We start from the raw sequence: 18,836 nt of genomic DNA, 5'->3' as shown, positions 1-18,836 counted from the left end.
GATTAAAAGTAGAATGTCACTACTTTTTTGCGGATCTGCAGCGTTTTTGTACCCATTACATTATAGAAATCTGCAGGGGTAAAAAAAATGCTGAAAATCCGCAAAAAATCCACAGCAAAACCTCACCAAAAATGCTGCGGATCCGCACAAAAAACACGACAAATCCGCAGCTGCGTCTTCTGCCAAGAGATGCAGAAGCCGTACCAGAAATTCCTAAGGCTAATCCACAACTTGTGCACATAGCCTTAGGTAGGCTGGCTGTAAAAAATGGATGGGGGGGGGGGGACCCCTCTTTTTTTTTTTTTTTTTTTTTTATTTAAAATGTGAATAGGATTTGGTAAAAATCCTCTTAACTCCTATGTAACCTGTGTAAACTATGATCAAAGCTCCATTCTGCTTAAAGGGAATCTGTCACCCCAAAATTCGAGTATGAGCTGCTGCCACCGGCATCAGGGGCTTATCTACAGCATTCTGTAATGTATCCTGAAAGATAAGAAAAACAGGTTATATTATACTCACCCAGGGGCGGTCCTGGTTCGGGTCTGATGGGTGTCTCGGTCCGGCGCCTCCCATCTTCTTACGATGACGTCCTCTTCTTTGCTTAGTGCCGCGGCTTTGGCGCAGGCGTACTTTATCTGCCCTGTTGAGGGCACAGCAAAGTACTGCAGTGCGCAGGCTCCGGGAAAGGTCAGAGAGGCCAGATTAATTTCTCCTGTTCTGTGTTAGTTACTTGTCTCACACTGGTGTCCATTACATATCACACTAATAACAATTACCGTATAAGCCGAGACATTCAGTCCATTTTTTTTTTTTTTTTCCTTTTAGGCTGAAAGTGCCCCTCTCGGCTTATACTCGAGTCATTGTGCCTGGGGGGTCGGAGGGGGGGAGCGGCGGCTGTCACATCATACTCACCTGCTCCTGCATTTCCGATGGTCTCAGGGCGCGGCGGCTCTTCCAGCTTTGAGCGGTCACATGGTACCGCTCATTACAGTAATAAATATGGATGTGACTCCACTCCCATAGGGGTGGAGCCGCGTATTCATTACTGTAATGAGCGGTACCAGTGACCTTACAAAGCTGGAAGAGCTGCCGCGCCCGGAGAAGACCATCAGGGAAGCTGCCAGGGACCGCGCCGGGAGCAGGTGAGTATAATGGGGAGGGGGAGCATGGAGATATTCACCTGTCCTCGTTCCACCACCAGGCGCTGTCTTCCGCGTCATCTGCCTGTGACGCTCAGGTCAGAGGGCGCGATGATGTGGTTAGTGCGCGCCCTCTGCCTGAGCGTCAGTGTGGAGGATGTGGAAGACACAGCGGTGCCTGGCGGTGGAACGGGGAAAGGTGACTATAGCAAGTGTCAGGGCCTAAGCGACGAGAGGGGAGTATGATTATATATATATATATATATATATATATATATATATATATATATATATATATTTATTTATATACTGTGTTCCAAATTATTATGCAAATAATATTTCCTCATATTTTCTCTAAATTACCTATCTGAATCGCAGTCATTGTTGTTTTCCAGTCATCTACTATTCTAGTATAATTGCAATGTTTTGGAACAAACTGCCTATGAAAACAGTATCTTTTTTAAAAAAAAATAAACACTCAAAATGCATGTTCCAAATTATTATGCACAGCAGAGTTTTCATCCTGTTTTTTTTTTGTTTGTTTTTTTGAACAAAAAAAATTTCAATTGTGAAGTTATAAGCATTATCAGCTTATTACAAAATGAAATCAAACAGTTTTCAAATGAAAACTTTATTCTAGGTGATGTTACATTTGCCCATAGGACCCCTTGTTCGAAAGAAGCTTCTGAACTCTCGTCCATTGAATTTGTTGGTTTTTGGATGGTTTCTGCTTCAATTGTTTTGCATGTGGACAGAATACCCTCCCAGAGCTGTTGCTTAGATGTGAACTGCCTCCCAACATCATAGACACTCCTTTTGATGATGCTCCAGAGGTTCTCAATGGGGTTGAGGTCAGGGGAAGATGGTGGCCACACCATAAGTTTGTCCTCTTTTATGCCCATAGCAGCCAGAGATGCAGATGTGTTTTTTGCAGCATGAGACGGTGCATTATCATGCATGAAAATGATCTTGCTGCGGAAAGCACGGTTCTTCCTCTTGAACCATGGCAGGAAGTGTTGTTTTAGAAACTCCACATAGATTATGGAGTTCATCTTTACCCCTTCAGGGATCATAAAGGGGCCGACAATCTCTCTCCCCATGATTCCAGCCCAAAACATTACTCCACCTCCTCCTTGTTGGCACCTTAGCCATGTTTTCATGGGGTGTCCATCAACCAGCCATCCTCCACTCCATCCATCTGGGCCATTGAGCGTTGCACGGCACTCATCGGTGAACAAAACCGTTTGGAAGTCAGTCTTCATGTATTGTTTGGCCCACTGGAGCCATTTCTGCTTGTGTGCAGTGGATAGAGGTGGTCAACAGGATGGCTTACGCACAGCTGCAAACCTCTGAAGGAACCTGCATCTTGTTGTTCTGGGGACGTTGGAGGCACCAGAAGCTTCAAAAACTTGTCTGCTGCTATGACAAGGCATTTTTGCAGCTGCTCTTTTAACCTTACGCAATTGCCTGTTGGAAAGAGTGCTCAATTTTTCCTTATCAGCACGCACACGTGTGTGCTGGGAATCGGCTACATACTTCTTGGTTGTGCGATGATCACGATGAAGTGTCTTGACAATGTTGATTGTAGTCATTCCTTGACCTAAATACTCCACAATTTGTTGCTTCTCAGCAGCCGACACATCCTTTTTCTTTCCCATTTTGGCAAAAAATGTAGGCTGCCTAATAACGTGGAACAGCCTTCTTAAGTAGTCTTGCCTTTATTTGGACACACCTGCCAAACTAATTTGCACAGGTATCTGCAATTGCTTTCAGTGATATAAAGAGCCCTGACACACATCACCATCAATGAGTTTAAATGACAAACAAAAAAATTCTAACCTTATCACTCCTAAACTCTTTGTGCATAATAATTTGGAACACAGTGTGTATATATGTATATGTGTATATATGTATATGTGTGTATATATATATATATATATATATATATATATATATATATATATATATATTCGCAGCAACAGCATATGGGCCATAATAGTCTATGGAGCATCTTGTGGGGCCATAATCAGCATTTGTGCAGCATTATATGGGGCATATTTTAATATGGAGCATCTTATGGGGCCCATCAAACTTTATGGAGCATTATATGGGGTGTATTACTCGAGTCATTAAGTTTTCCCCGTTTTTTGTGGCAAAATTAGGGGTCTCGGCTTATACTCGGGTCGGCTATACTTGAGTATATACGGTATCACACTGGTAACTCCCCTTCATGTAAAATAATCTCTGCGGGCAGAGTTATATTCCAGGCACCATCCGTCCCATAGCCTGGAAGAGGTCACTTATATAACGTGATTAAAGATGATTTATAAACAAGGCATCTGATATTAGGCATACAGGGATCACTCTCCTCAGCAGTCTATAACCTGTATGCCCGTATTAATAGGTTAGATGGTTAGATAGGTGAAATGTAGTGTCAGATTCCTTTTAATAAAAAGGCCGATGGCTCTAGAACAATATGTCAAATGTATTTATTATTTAAATCTGAGTACTCAGTGGAGCAGCAGGAATAAAATAAAATCAAAAACTGATCACTTTTGTTGTAGTGCCAAGTTCCCCATATGGGTTTTTTCTCCTGTTGTCTTTGGCAGCATGCTGCTACCCAGCCGCCAGCTTTCTCCTTTATGATCTGGCGCTATTGAAGATTGTTTGGACCAGCAGCATGGTTGAGCCACTGGTCTGAACCGCGTGTTCTTTTATGCTGCTAGCTGGCCGCTTTCAGTGGAGATCAGGGTGAATGAAGCTGGCTGATAGTGATCCCACCGTCTTCAGAGCAGCACTTACAAGCTCTGTAGGAAAGAGCTTGGAGGCGTGGGCTGCTTGATTAGGAAACAGGCCGTCTTTGATAACCTGCAGAGATGGCTAGAAAACGATAAAATTAAAAATCCATCTGTTTAGATTGGAGAAGAATTTTAACCAGAGGTAAATTGCAAAGTTGCTTTTTTTTTTTTTTTTTTAACCCATTTATGATGAGAATTAGACAACCCCATCTGCCTGCTATTGCTTGTAAAAGAAGAGGTAAAATGTATGTATTGACATTGAAGTGCCATGTCATAAATGCATTTTGCATTGTTATTTGCCCCTAGGTGTGCACGATCGCATACATAGTATGGGTGCAGCTGAGGATTCTGCTCGATTACGTTCCTCTTTATGATTTTGGTGCAGTTATTTTTCTGTGGTGTAGTGGAGCATAAGTATAATGAAGGCTTTTGTTCTCCTTGGATCCATTCCCAGTTTTGGCTTCAAAAAGATCACTGCATGCAAAACTACATCAGAATGTAATGTGTCTGAACACAGCCTTACAGGAAATGATTGCCAGCTGGGGAAGCGGGCATCAAAGTGCGCAGAAGAAAGGGGGTGTGTGAAAAATGCAGGGCAGCAGGGTATATTATTGTTACTGGATTGCAAAGTGGTTTTACAAGTGGATTTTGTCTTTAAACTGGGTTAGCGCGTGGCAGTTGTAGCATATTTTTCATCTCCTCTCTCTTTTAATACCCAAGCTGGCATAATTCAGAAGGGAAGTCTGATTATAAGGTTTATTACAGTATGTGAAGATTCTGCACTGATAAAGTCTGCTTTAAACTACATTGCAATGAATGTGCATGCCATTTACAGTGCTGTGCAGCAAGTTTGCCGCCCCTGCCTAAGGGTATGTGCACACGATCAGTAATTACTGCGGGTTGGACGCTGTGTAGTGTCAGCGTTCAATAAATCCTATGCCCACTCTGCGTCCAGAGACGACCACGGGATGTCTATTCATCTTGCAGAGATGCGTGTCTCCACAAGATAAATATCACCCATGCAATGTATAGCATGCGGTGACTCCACACGGTTCAGTGATCACATGCGGATTCACCAGTGTTCAATAGCTGGCAGCGCTTTGGAAGCGGCGGACATGTGCTGTGTCCAAGCACTACCAATTCCTGAATGTGGGAACATACCCTAAATCTTTAGTAAAGTAAGAAAGCTGATAAACATAATCTACTGACACTTCTATTTTTGAAAGCAAACAAAATACAAAACTGAATAAAGAAAAGAGAAGTGTAAACCAAATCACTTAACGCTTGTACACTTTTTGAAGTTCCAGATATCTTGGAGAACTAACCACTGGTCTTGTGTGAATATAGGCTTGTGCAATTCCTTTTTCATGTAATTTCACACTTGGGCCTCTTTCACACTTCCGTCGGTACGGGTCCGTCACTATGCGTCAGGCCGATGTACCGACGGACGTTGTGAATTTACTGCACGACGTGGGCAGCGGATGCGGTTTTTCAACGCATCCGCTGCCCATTCTGCAGTCCAGAGAGGAAGGGGCAGAGTTCCGGCTACGCATGCGCGGTCGAAAATGGCGGAAGCGACGTACAAAAAAAGTTCCATTGAATGTCTTTTTGTGACAATCGTCAGCCAAAACACGACGGATCCGTCGCATGACGGACGCGACGTGTGGCCATCCGTCGCTAATACAAGTCTATGGGCAAAAAACGCATCCTGCGAGCACATTTGCAGGATCCGTTTTTTGCCCAAAACAGCAGATTGCGACGGATTGCAAAAAGTGTGAAAGAGACCTTACTGGATGATGAGATCAGCGTTCTTTGGGGGCCATATCATCACTTCAAGGACTCCTTGTTCTTCTTTATCCTCAACATAATTGTTCATGACATTGCCTATATGTTTGTTGTGCTGCTGCAAAATAAATATAAAAATAAGCCAATCTGACACCTTCCTGGTGTTTCATGATCGATAAGTATCTGCCTTTGTTTCTTAGCATTAAGGACCATAGACACAGTGGTCAGCTAAGGAACTTGCTGCATCAGACGAAAGACCTCTTGATTCCCTTTGAAATCGGATGTCCAGCAGTGCCATCAACTCGGATCTGGCAGCAACCAGTGGTACCCAGCTACAACAATCTGTTGTTTGGAGAAGAATGGCCAGAAAATGATCTTCATGGGGAAAAATTGCAGGAAAAACCATATAATGAGACTAGAACAAGGCCAAGTGATTCAACTATTCACAAAAATAGTTACTGGGATGCAGAAAATTTCAGCAGGTGCTCTAGACTGAGGAGTTTAAATGTGAGATCTTTGGCTGTAATGTAAAGGAGTTTGTTTGCCGACGGGCTGTAGAGCGATAAAGTAATGATTGTCTACAGGCAACAGTGAAGCATGGTGGAGGGTCTGTATTTCAGCAAATTGGAGTTTGGTGATTCAGTTGAAGGTGTCCTCAAGGCTTGAGCACTACAGCCAGGTACTTATTCATCATACAATATCATCAGTGGGATGTCAGCTGGGCTCCAAAATGTATTCTGCATCAGGACAACAAACCCAAATATACAACCTATGTCATTAAGAACTATCTTCAGTGTAAAGAAGAACAAGGAGTCCTGGAAGTGGTGAGATGATTCCCCACAAGGCTCTGATCTCCGCTTCGTGTGTGTCTGGGGTTCCGTGAAGTGGCAGAAGGACTTGCACAAGCCTACATCCACAGGATATCTGTGGTTAGTTCACCAAATACCAATTTGGGTTTATCTTTTGCTCATTCTTTGTGTTTTTTTGTTAATTTAGAGAAATAAACTTGGCTCTGTTTTATCTTTAATGCATTCTTGGTAGTAGTGTTTCCACACCTGGTTTTTGCATAGTAGTGTTTGTTCAGCAGAAAAATTCTGCAGGTTTTCAGGCATGCAGGGATTTTGCACATCCGATAGGTTATTGATTTTTATGTTTCTAGTATCATAAAGGTAGGATGACACTGAGTTTTTTTTGACAAGGGTTTAAAGCAGAGGAAGCTCCAAAATATACATGAAAAGCAAGCTGCTTATCGATTTCAGTGGGAAAAATGTGCCTATTGTGCACTTGGTGCTGTTTAACCACTCAATGTAACTGAGCATTAAAATCACCCAAACAAGATACACATTTCAGAGGGTGCTTTTCTGGCAGATTAGGGGTGAAGTTTGTGACTTTTTTTGTACATATCCCTCTATCTCTTGTTACGGTACTTTTGGCTCAAACTGGCCAATATCTAACAGTATGTTATACCTAACCACTAAATTTCTGAATTCTGGTGGGATCAAATTGTAATTGTTCTTCATTTTATTTTAAACTTTTTTTTTTTTTTTTTTTTCTTCACTATAGGATCTCAGAAAAGGAAAGCTGAGATAGATCTTGAAATCGTAGTAAAAACTGAAGATGAAAGTGACCCACTTGGAGACTCTGACAAGGATGCGGAATCTGCAGAACTGGAGACTCGCTGGGAATGGCTCAGTAATGGAGATTTGTGGATGGTTTATGCAGAAGACCTCAACAACCGGATTAACCAAGCATTCAGGTGAGCCAGGAATTGTATATTTACAGTAGAAATGGACGGCAGGGCGTACGGGGGACAGCAGCCACATATTGTATGTAGTGTGCTATGCCTCGGAAATGTAAGATTGGGATCTTCCATAAAATAAGTTGGAATTACGGAAACCTTTGTCAGCATTATGATGTTTCCCGAATTCCTATGGATAGATTTAGTCTGTGTACTCCAGTGCATCTAGTTTTCCTATGCATAATGTGTGATCGTGGTAAGTCTGTATGTGTTGGGCAGAAGGCACGAAGTAAAGGTAGCTATACTCCCTACATGAACGTTGTCTGTATACTTTATCAAGAAAAAAAATAACCTATTTTGCTTGATGGTGTTCCAACTTGACCTCAAAGACTGATGAAGGGAGTTAAAAAGAATCTGAACTCCTTTTGTTTAACACTTCCTGGACTCGCACAAAAAACTTATGCTTAATATTTTCTGCAAAAAAAAAATAAAAATCGCTAAAAACAAATATTTCATGATACTTTTTACTAGCAAAAAAAAACCTTCTAAAATTCTGCCTGGGGTCCAACATTTTTCCAGAGCAGAAACCTGATGCTGACAGGCCAATCAGCAACTTACATTCCCTTGTTCTTCGTCTGGATTTTGCAGATAAGTAGTAGAAATCCGTGTCCAGGAGGGTTTCTGCCATGACCCTTTTCCAGAGCCTTTGAGCTACCAGCGATGTGAACCCCAATTTTTCATTGCCAGATGACGGATCCGACTGGCGACTTGTTTTTTTGTGAGACATTAAGGTTTTTATTGGTACCTTTTTAGACCTACATATTAAGTTCACATTTATCTAGTGCTCTGCGCTGAGCATTACATTTCTCTTTCTGTCTAAATCTGCAGAATACAATTCAGAAATTGCCCTGATAAAATCATTCACTTTAATGAGGCAGACCTAATTGCTCTGGACTTCGGTGAACGTCTTCTAAGGCTAGTTTCACACTAGCGTTTATCCGGGCTGCGGATTCCTCCGTGAAGCTCCGACCACTGCCGCGCCTCTTCATTCAGCTCCGCCTACGGCTGCATGCCGTAACATTGGGTACGCAGGCCTTGCCGCTGTATGCGGATGCCGCTGCATGCGTTTTTTTGATGGTGCAACGACCTGCGCCGAATGCAACAAGTTGCAATTTCGTATACAGCATACAGCGGCATGGCCTGCGTACTCAATGTTAAAGATAGGGTGCGCATGCAGCTGTAGGAGGATCTGAATGAAGAGGCGCAGCAGTGGCCGGGGCTTCATGGAAGAAGTCCGCAGCCCGGCTAAACGCTAGTGTGAAACTAGCCTTAGAGGTGCACTAAAGCATGATCAAATGTGATTTTGTGCATGCCTAGAAACACCGGACACTGCTGAAAACAAAGGCCAACGGAGTCATCAGAGTCCACATGGTCTCCAGAGTGACTCCATCTGCCTCATTATAGTGATTGGCTCTGTCAGGGGTTTGTCAGAATCTTGTTTTATGGAGATTTAGACAGAAATCCCAACATAAGCGTTCAATGTAGAGCACAAAGTAAATGTGAACCTGATTTTTTTTTTTTTTTTGAGGGAGGGGTGAATTTTTACGCTTTTCGCAATGAGGTACAAGTGAGGAGTCAAGTTTTATTCTTCAAGTCAGTACGAGACCAGATTGATATATTCCTATCTAATTATCTTTTACAACTTATTTTTGTAAAAAGATAACCTAACCTGTCCTGAACCTGTCAGCAAGATTGTGCTCAGTAGCCTACAGACAGTGTTAGGTCGGTGCCGTTATACTGATTACAGTGATACCTGGGTTGATGAAATTCGTCTTGTGGTTGTTGTGTAATCTTTATTTCTCCTACGCCTCATTGGGGGACACAGGACCATGGGTGTTATGCTGCTGCCACTAGGAGGACACTAAGTAGACAGAAAGATTAACTCCTCCTCTGCAGTATACACCCCTTCACTGGATACAATTTCAACCAGTTCTTGCTTAGTGTCTGTAGGAGGCACTTGGGTCTGTTTTCAGACCCCAACTTTCTTATTTTAGTTTTTAATTTTTATTTTTCTGTAAATTTTTATTTTTTATATAACGGAGCGAAGGGGGCGACGGATCCTTTTTTATGGGACCCGCTCTCCCCCGAACCAGCAACAGGCGAGCACGGCGAGTATACCTCCCCGTCCCTCTCCTGCGACGTATGGCGCACGGAAAGCTTGCGCCGGGGCAACGGTTCCTATACGGTCCCGATTTAACCCCCCCCCCCCTCCCGCCTGCAATAGAGCATTGTGCTCAGGAAAGCAGCCGGAGTGGAAGATGTGCCGCAAACCCCTCTGATCATCGAGGAGGCCTCACTCTCCATCCCCATCCAGGGTGCATGGATTGAGTTCACATGTGAGAACGGGGAGCACCACGGCTGTAAGTACATTCCCCCCTGCTCCCCCGTGTGCGGCAGTTATGCGGTCCGGGTCCCTGGGGAGAGGCGCCGCCGACGGTGCTGGGCGGCGGTTCAGAAAGCTCCGTCGCGGCCGCACATCGCCGGCCGGCCCCAAAAATTTAGTCCCCGGCTTCTTCAGCCGGAGTAGGCCGCAGTGGGAAAAATCACTCCCACGGCCGTAGCTCCGCCCCCTACACTGGCGCTTCTCGCCTGGGACGAGAAGCGCCCTCCAAATCTCGGGGGCCATATTTCCACATCTCTCTGCACGGAGCCCACGCTTCTACAGCGCTCCACCGCCATATCTCTCCCTGGGGACACAGTCTGGACCGTGGGTAAGCTGCTTCAAGAAGGCTTAACCCCTTCCCGACGTATACTGCCCGCTCTGTTCCAAAGGCACTATGTCTCAATCCAAGGAGACTAAAAAGGGTAACAAAAAGCACACAGTGTTTTTCACTGTATGTGCCACTTGCAATACGGCCCTGCCCCGTGCCCACAGTAGCCCACTGTGTGCGGCTTGTACCTTGCCCTCTGTGCAGCCGCCTCTTGCTGCCGCTGGTACTGTCGCCGATGCCGCAGCCGTCGACCCTGTAGAGCCTAGCCCCCCTGAGTAGGCGGCTTCTCTGTCACGATCTGTGGCTTCCCTAGCCAGGGCAATTGACTCCCTCAGGGGCCCCTCTCCAGGTCGAACCGCGGCGGACTCAGATGACGGTATGGATCCGTCCACCAGCAGGGGGCGTACCCGGTCACTTTCTACTCGGGGATCTAGCAAACGTGTTCACGTTTCATCCCCTGACCATGAGCTAGCGGGCCCTTTAGTGCCTGCAAGCTCCGCTTCCCGGTCCCCTTCCCCAACCTCTGATAACTCTGAATATGAGTCCGACATTTCCTATGTTCAGGACTCCCCCCTCCTCCCAGGAATCTCTCGACTCTCTCATCGAGGCGGTCAACCAGACCCTGAAGGTGTCTGAGGACTCCGTATCGGAACCCGAACATGTGGTGTCTTTCAAACGGACTAAACGTGTTCAAAAGGTTTTTGTCACTCACCCTCACTTTAAGGAGATTGTACAAAAACATAGGGATCACCCAGATAAACGTTTCATGGGACAAAGGTCCATTGAGGCAAAATACCCTTTTTCTCGGGAATTAATCAAGGACTGGCTGCAGTCTCCCTCAGTGGATCCTGCTGTGTCACACCTCGCGTCCAAGACCATCCTGTCTCTCTCGGACGGTTCCTCCGTTAAGAACCCCTCCGATCGCCAGATTGAATATCTGGCTCGTTCTGCCTTCGAGGCCACAGGAGCGCCTCTCTTCCCATCCTTCGCCACTTCCTGGGTGGCGAAGGCTGTGGTCGCCTGGACCGAGACTCTTTCCTCTACCATCCAAGCCAGTGACTTACCTCCAGAAGCCAGCATCCTGGTTAACCAGATAACGCAGGCCGGAGACTTCATAGTCAACGCCTCTATGGACGCAGCCAATTGCGCTGCACAGGCAGCCGCCAATGCAATCTCCATCAGGAGAGCCCTGTGGCTCAGGGATTGGCGAGCAGATTCGGCTTCCAAGCGTTCTCTAACAGCCCTGCCTTTCCAGGCGGGTCGGTTATTTGGAGAAAAATTGGACCAAATGATCTCGGATGCTACCGGAGGGAAAAGAAAATTTCTCCCCCAGAAAAAACCTACCCGGCCCTTTCGGTACCAGCAGCAACCTCCATTTCGGCCTTTTCGGCCCAATGCCAACTGGTCTTCTACGTCCTCTACCTCCGCATCAGGACGAGGTTCGCGCGGTGGCCGAGGCACCCAGGTCTCTTACAGACCTACTCGCAACTGGAGACCCAGGCCTAAACCACCCGGGTCTAAGGGATCCACATCCCATGGATCCTCTGCCCAATGACTCCTTGCAACAGCCGGTGGGCACCAACAAAGTAGGCGGACGCCTGCTCTTGTTCCGCCAAGCCTGGCTCTCAGTCGTCTCCGACGAGTGGGTCAGAGAACTGGTGTCCACCGGATACAAAATAGAGTTTTCCTTTCCCCCCCCCCCCCTACGCGCTTCTTCCAGTCTTGCCCTCAAACGTCAAAGGCCACTGCGTTTCTCCAGGCAATACGGGCACTGCAAAGGGACGGAGTCATCATTCCGGTCCCCCTAGAACAAAGATTCAAGGGTTTCTATTCGAATCTATTCGTGGTCCCAAAGAAGGACGGATCACTACGTCCGATACTAGACCTAAAGCTACTAAACAGATTCGTAAAAATCCGACACTTCAGGATGGAGTCCCTCCGTTCTGTGGTCGCGTCTATGGAAACAGGAGAATTCCTGGCATCCATAGACATCAAGGATGCCTACCTGCACATACCAATCTTCCCTCCACATCAGCGGTTCCTTCGCTTCGCTTTTCGCGGGGAACACTTCCAATTTGTGGCCTTGCCCTTCGGTCTCGCCACCGCTCCCAGAGTCTTCACGAAGGTCATGGCGGCGGCCATGGCCATTCTTCATTCCAGGGGAGTGGTGGTAATTCCGTACCTGGACGACCTACTGATAAAGGGTCCTTCCTACCCAGCGTGCGAAGAGTCCGTCGTTCTCACGGTGGATACTCTTACTCGCCTGGGATGGAAGATAAACTTCGAAAAATCTTCTCCAATTCCGGCTCAACAGATCTCTTTTCTGGGGATGATACTGGACACTTCCTGCGGTCTGGTCATACTCCCTCAAGACAAGGCTTTGGCCTTGCAGCAGGGAGCTCAGAGTCTTTCCCGTCCAGTCTCCCACTCCATTCGTACCAGCATGCGAGTTCTCGGGCAGATGGTAGCTGCCATGGAAGCGGTCCCATTTGCGCAGTTTCACCTCTGTTCCCTGCAGCATGCGCTACTGTCGGCTTGGGATGGCAACCCGTCCTCCCTCGACCGCCGATTCATCCTGCCCCCACGGGTCAGGAAAACCCTCAGGTGGTGGACGCTGAAGTCCTCCCTAACCCAGGGAAGGTCTTTTCTCCCACTACGGTGGCTATTGGTGACCACCGATGCCAGTCTCATAGGCTGGGGAGCGGTCTTCAACCATCACACAGCCCAGGGGCGGTGGTCCACTCAAGAATCTCGCCTTGCCATCAATATCCTCGAGATTCGAGCTATCCGGCTAGCATTGTTCCAGTTTCACCGCTTTCTGGCAGGTCACCCAGTCAGAATCCAGTCCGACAACGCCACGGCCGTGGCGTACATCAACCGTCAGGGCGGAACCCGCAGCAGGACGGCCATGCTCGAGGTGTCTCACATCCTTCATTGGGCGGAGTCAAACCATTCGCCCATCTCGGCGATCCATATTCCAGGTGTGGAGAATTGGGCGGCGGACTTTCTCAGCCGCCAGGGCCTCGCCTCCGGAGAGTGGTCCCTTCACCCGGAGGTCTTCCAGCAGATTTGCCATCGCTGGGGGACCCCGGATGTGGATCTCATGGCTTCCAGGATGAACAACAAGGTTCCTCAGTTCTTTGCTCGGTCCCTCGACCCACGGGCCCTCGGAGTAGACGCCCTGGTCTTGCCTTGGCGCCAATTCCGCCTCCCGTACATTTTTCCTCCTCTTCCCCTGCTACCGAGGGTCATCAAAAAGATCAGGGCAGAGGGGGTGCCAGTGATTCTCGTCGCGCCAGACTGGGCGCGTCGGGCATGGTACGCCGAACTGGTTCAGCTGGTAGCCGATGTCCCCTGGCGTCTTCCAGATCGCGTGGATCTTCTTTCACAGGGCCCGATTTACCACCAGAACTCAGGGGCCCTGTCTTTGACGGCTTGGCCGTTGAGTCCTGGATTCTAGGCCAAGCGGGTTTCACTCCCAAGGTGTCCTCCACCATGATCAGAGCCAGGAAACCTGTTTCCATGCGCAGTTACCACCGTACCTGGCGAATTTTTTTCTCATGGTGTGATACTCAGGGACGATCTCCTCTGGTATTCTCTATTCCTTCCATATTAGAGTTTCTTCAGTCTGGACTAGAGTCGGGACTTGCCCTTAGCTCCCTAAAGGGTCAGGTTTCGGCTTTGTCAGTCCTTTTCCAGAGGAAGATTGCCAATAGGTTGCCGGTGAAAACTTTTCTCCAGGGAGTTTCCCGTGTGGCGCCTCCCTACAAATCGCCCTTGGATCCGTGGGATCTTAATTTGGTTCTCGGAGCTCTTCAGGAGACTCCCTTCGAACCGCTACAGGACGTCTCCTTGACCTTCCTTTCCTGGAAGGTAGTCTTCCTTGTAGCCATTACGTCCATCAGAAGGGTTTCGGAGTTGGCTGCACTCTCCTGCCGCCCTCCCTTTCTAATTTTTCATCCGGACAAGGCGGTATTGAGGACCTCTCCCACCTTTTTGCCCAAGGTTGTCTCTTCTTTCCACCTCAATGAGGAGATTGTCCTGCCTTCGTTCTGCCCGGCACCAGCCCATCGCATCGAAAAGGCTCTCCACACTCTTGATGTGGTGAGGGCTCTTCGTCGGTACGTCTCGAGGACGGCTCCCTTCCGCACGTCGGACGTCCTGTTCGTACTTCCAGAGGGGCCCAGGAAGGGTTCCCCCGCTTCAAAGGCCACTCTGGCAAAATGGATTCGGTCAGCCATTCAAGAATCCTATCGTGTCAAAGGTGTTCCTATCCCAGAGGGGATCAAGGCCCATTCTACTCGGTCGGTGGGCGCCTCGTGGGCCATTCGGCACCAGGCGTCAGCACAGCAGGTCTGCAAGGCTGCGACGTGGTCCAGTTTGCACACTTTTACCAAGCATTACCACATTCATTCTATCTCTTCTGCAGACGCCGCCCTTGGCAGGCGCATTCTGCAAGCGGCAGTTCCTTAAGCCGTAGGCCAGTGGTACATGGGGTATTAGCATATTGCTCCCCACCCAGGGACTGCTTTTGTACGTCCCATGGTCCTGTGTCCCCCAATGAGGCGTAGGAGAAAGATTTTTGTATACTCACCGTAAAATCTTTTTCTCCGAGACACTCATTGGGGGACACAGCACCCACCCTGTTAGCCTGTTTTTTTGGCTTGTTGTTACTTCTTAGTTTTGACATAGTTTGTCTTTCTTCATGCTCCTACTGCTTTACTACCGAACTGGTTGAAATTGTATCCAGTGAAGGGGTGTATACTGCAGAGGAGGAGTTAATCTTTCTGTCTACTTAGTGTCCTCCTAGTGGCAGCAGCATAACACCCATGGTCCTGTGTCCCCCAATGAGTGTCTCGGAGAAAAAGATTTTACGGTGAGTATACAAAAATCTCTTTTTTCAGTTTTGAGTTACTGAGATTCTCGTGCTCTGGGGCAGCCTGTGGGGCTCTTTGTGGTGCTCTGCTTACATATGCATCTATATGGGCTTATGACAGGTCACTGATCCCTCACTGACCTGCCCTCTGTTTTACATACTGAATATTGTATGTATTGGGAAAAATAAATCACATTTGGCAGGCACCGACGCTGCAGCATGATCACATGTATAATGTTATTAAATAATTTTATTTGCTGATACAAATTTATTCAGGAGAAAAAAAGAATAATAAATTCTGTCTCAAAATGGCGCTTACTGCACCTGTATCTATTAGCAATTCAATAGATCCTACTGCACAGGCGCCACCATCGCCATCTTGCTTGTGAAAAGAAAAGAAAAAATGACTGTAACTCCACTAATTTGGTGCCAGCGTCTCCAGCACAGTAACAGCTATCGGATCGCAGATGTTGATGTTACTGCTCAGGTGCCTTTTTGAGACAGATGTTTTTTTTTTTTTTTCCCCTGAACAAATTTCTATCAGCAAATAAAATAATTCAAAGCATATTACAGATGTGATCATATTGCCTGCTGAATGTGATTTTTTTTTTTCCAATACATATATAAAATGATGTAAACTAGGGGCAGGTCAGTGAGGGATCAGTGACCTGTCAGAAGCCATACAGATGAATCCCTAATCAGAGCACCACATGAAGACCCCCTCACACCCCACACAAGCTGCCCCGAGCACAACAATATCATTAACTCAGAACTGAAAATCAAGATTACACAGCCACAAGACTGATTTCCTCAACTAAGGGTACCGTCTCACAGTGGCACTTTTGTCGCTACGACGGTACGATCCGTGACGTTCCAGCGATATCCATACGATATCGCTGTGTCTGACACGCAGCAGCGATCAGGGACCCTGCTGGATCACCCGCTATCATCGCTGGATCGTTGTGTGTGACAGCGATCCAGCGATGCGTTCGCTTGTAACCAGGGTAAACATCGGGTTACTAAGCGCAGGGCCGCGCTTAGTAACCCGATGTTTACCGTGGTTACCAGCGTAAAAGTAAAAAAAAAACAAACCGTACATACTCACATTCCGGTGTCCTTCAGATCCCTTGCCGTCTGCTTCCCGCTCTGACTGACTGCCGGCCGGAAAGTGAGAGCAGAGCACAGCGGTGACGTCACCGCTGTGATCTGCTTTCACTTTACGGCGGCACTCAGTCAGTGCGGGAAGCAGACAGCAAGGGACCTGACGGACACCGGAATGTGAGTATGTACGGTGTTTTTTTTTTTTTACTTTTACGCTGGTAACCACGGTAAACATCGGGTTACTAAGCGCGGCCCTGCGCTTAGTAACCCGATGTTTACCCTGGTTACCCGGGACCTCGGCATCGTTGGTCGCTGGAGAGCGGTCTGTGTGACAGCTCTCCAGCGACCACACAACGACTTTCCAACGATCACGGCCAGGTCGTATCGCTGGTCGTGATCGTTGGAAAGTTGCAGAGTGTGACAGTACCCTAAGGCATGATTGTAATCAGTATCACAGTGCCAACCTGACACACTGTGTCTAGGTTACTATGCACAATCCTGCTGACAGGTTCACTTTAAAACATTTTTTAAGCTATAGCTTTTTTCCCATCAGCTGAGTAGGGGTCTGTGTGTAATGACTTGGCGTTTTTTAACTGCTTAATCCTCCCTTTATTTCACTTTGTGTGGTGGTATGATTATCCCATACTGGTTTGGGTTGTCAGGTATGTAACTTTTTTTTTTTTAGTTTGAGAATTAAAGGGAACCTGTCAAAAGCAAACCTAAACGCTATTAACCTGCAGATTAATAACGTTCTGAACCTGCCCTGTGCCCGCACTTAGAGCCCCAGTGCCCGGAGGAAATTAAAGCGCTCAGCTTTCAGTCAGAGGCGACTGCGGCGCAGGTTCAGTCACCGCTCTCTGATCGGCGGCTTTAACCTCACCCCCGGCACTGACTGACAGCTATACCTAATGCTGAGCTGCTGTCGGTCAGTGCCAGGGATGCGGACTGAAACCTGCCAAGAGAAAATAAGTTCTTTTTCTCACGGGGCTCTAAAAGTACTGTACATCCCCACAATCAGGGATTGCTGCGGGTTTTGTAAATTTATACAGCGGCCAGATGTTACAGCATAGTGGATGGGATGCCTAGAAATCGCATGTGCACCTGCGGATCACCAGCATATGTGAACTTTTGATCAGGGTTATTTGGATGTTTTGGGTTGTCATTATGATTTAAAAAGAAAAAATACAGTAGTTTGACAATAAATGGCTTCACCCAACCACTAACCATGAGTGGAGAAAAATTATCTGAAAAAAGGCCAAGAAAGCAAAAATTCTTCCGGGGTATGTAAACTTTTGAGCACAACTGTATGTTGTAAAATTAAGCTACAGTCAACAACAAATGATAACAAGTATACTTTCAGTATTGGTAGAAAAATTGCAAGAAATTTTCAGTGGTGTTAAAAAAAAATAAAAAAAAATAAAAAATACCCCACTTGGGACTGTGAAGGTTATACTGAAAGATTTGTGATTGTTTAATGATGATCTTTATGTGTAAACCATCTGCTGATCACCCGATGGATGCGCACAATGCTCGTAATAATGATCATTTGCTCAGCACAAAACCTCCTAGTTCTCGGCGACTCTTCCTGATGTGTAGACGGAGCCTTCTATTACAGATCATTCGGAGGCCGTCGTTTCCTGCTGTCTGCCTGTGTAACCAGGCTATTACACGATTACTGATTAGTAAATGTTTACTACTTGGCGATCCCTTACACTGCCTGAGACGGTGCTAGTACTGACCCAGGCTGGTGCGGCAGGAACTTGGTTGTCGGCGCTTTTTTTTTTTTTTTTTTGCACCCAGAAAATTGTGTGAATGTAGCGTAGCCCTGGTCCTGTCAAGAAATCTTTTGTTCATGGCCAAATCTTAAGCAGTGCATTTTGTGGGTGGCTCGGTGGTTAGCACTGCAGCCTTGTAGCGCTGGAGTCCTGGGTTCAAATCCCATCAAGGACAATATCTCCAAGGAGTTTGTATGTTCTCCCTTGTATGTTGTACGTTCTGATTGCGTGGGTTTCCTCTGGGTTCTCCGGTTTCCTCCCGCATTCCAAAAGACCTACTGATAGGGAATTTAGATTGTGAGCCCCATCGGGGACAGCGATGATAATGTGTGCAAACTGTAAAGCGCTGCAGAATGTTAGCGCTATATAAAAAAATAAAGATTATTATGTGGGTTCGCTCGGTGGTATCAGAAATGAAAGGGTCTTGTAGGGAAGGGGGTCTACATGTATGTCCTCGGTTGCTACACAATGAGAATTTTTTTTTTTCTGGTCAACTGCTCCCCCAAATTGCTATTCATTTCTATTGCCTATATAACGTGAATGAATTTCAAAGCACTGTAGTTTAATTGCCCCCGTGTGTGTATGCATGTATGTATGAGTGTGTGTGTGTATGTATATATGTGTGTATGTATGTATGTATATATATGTATATGTGTGTGTGTGTATATATATATATATATATATATATATATATATATATATATATATATATATATACACACACACACACACACACACACACACACACACACACACACACACACACACACACACACACACACACACACACACACACACACATCCATTTATAGAAGAGTCCCACAAAAAAGGGTGGAACATACAAACTTTCCTA

General features: G+C 46.6%; 1 protein-coding gene across 1 annotated transcript in view; it reads left to right on the top strand.

The window, feature by feature from the left end:
- Positions 1 to 18,836, top strand: part of PARP2 (poly(ADP-ribose) polymerase 2) — a 156,120-nt gene that overhangs the window by 21,347 nt on the left and 115,937 nt on the right. The window contains exon 2 of the mRNA XM_077297826.1: positions 7,286 to 7,478. Within this exon, the coding sequence (XP_077153941.1) occupies positions 7,286 to 7,478 (193 nt within the window). The remainder of the gene's footprint in view (positions 1 to 7,285; positions 7,479 to 18,836) is intronic.

This window comes from Ranitomeya variabilis, chromosome 1 (genome assembly GCF_051348905.1).
Source record: "Ranitomeya variabilis isolate aRanVar5 chromosome 1, aRanVar5.hap1, whole genome shotgun sequence".
Lineage (NCBI taxonomy): Eukaryota > Metazoa > Chordata > Amphibia > Anura > Dendrobatidae > Ranitomeya > Ranitomeya variabilis.
Note: the sequence above shows the minus strand (reverse complement) of the source record. Positions and strands in the feature narration are given on the sequence as shown.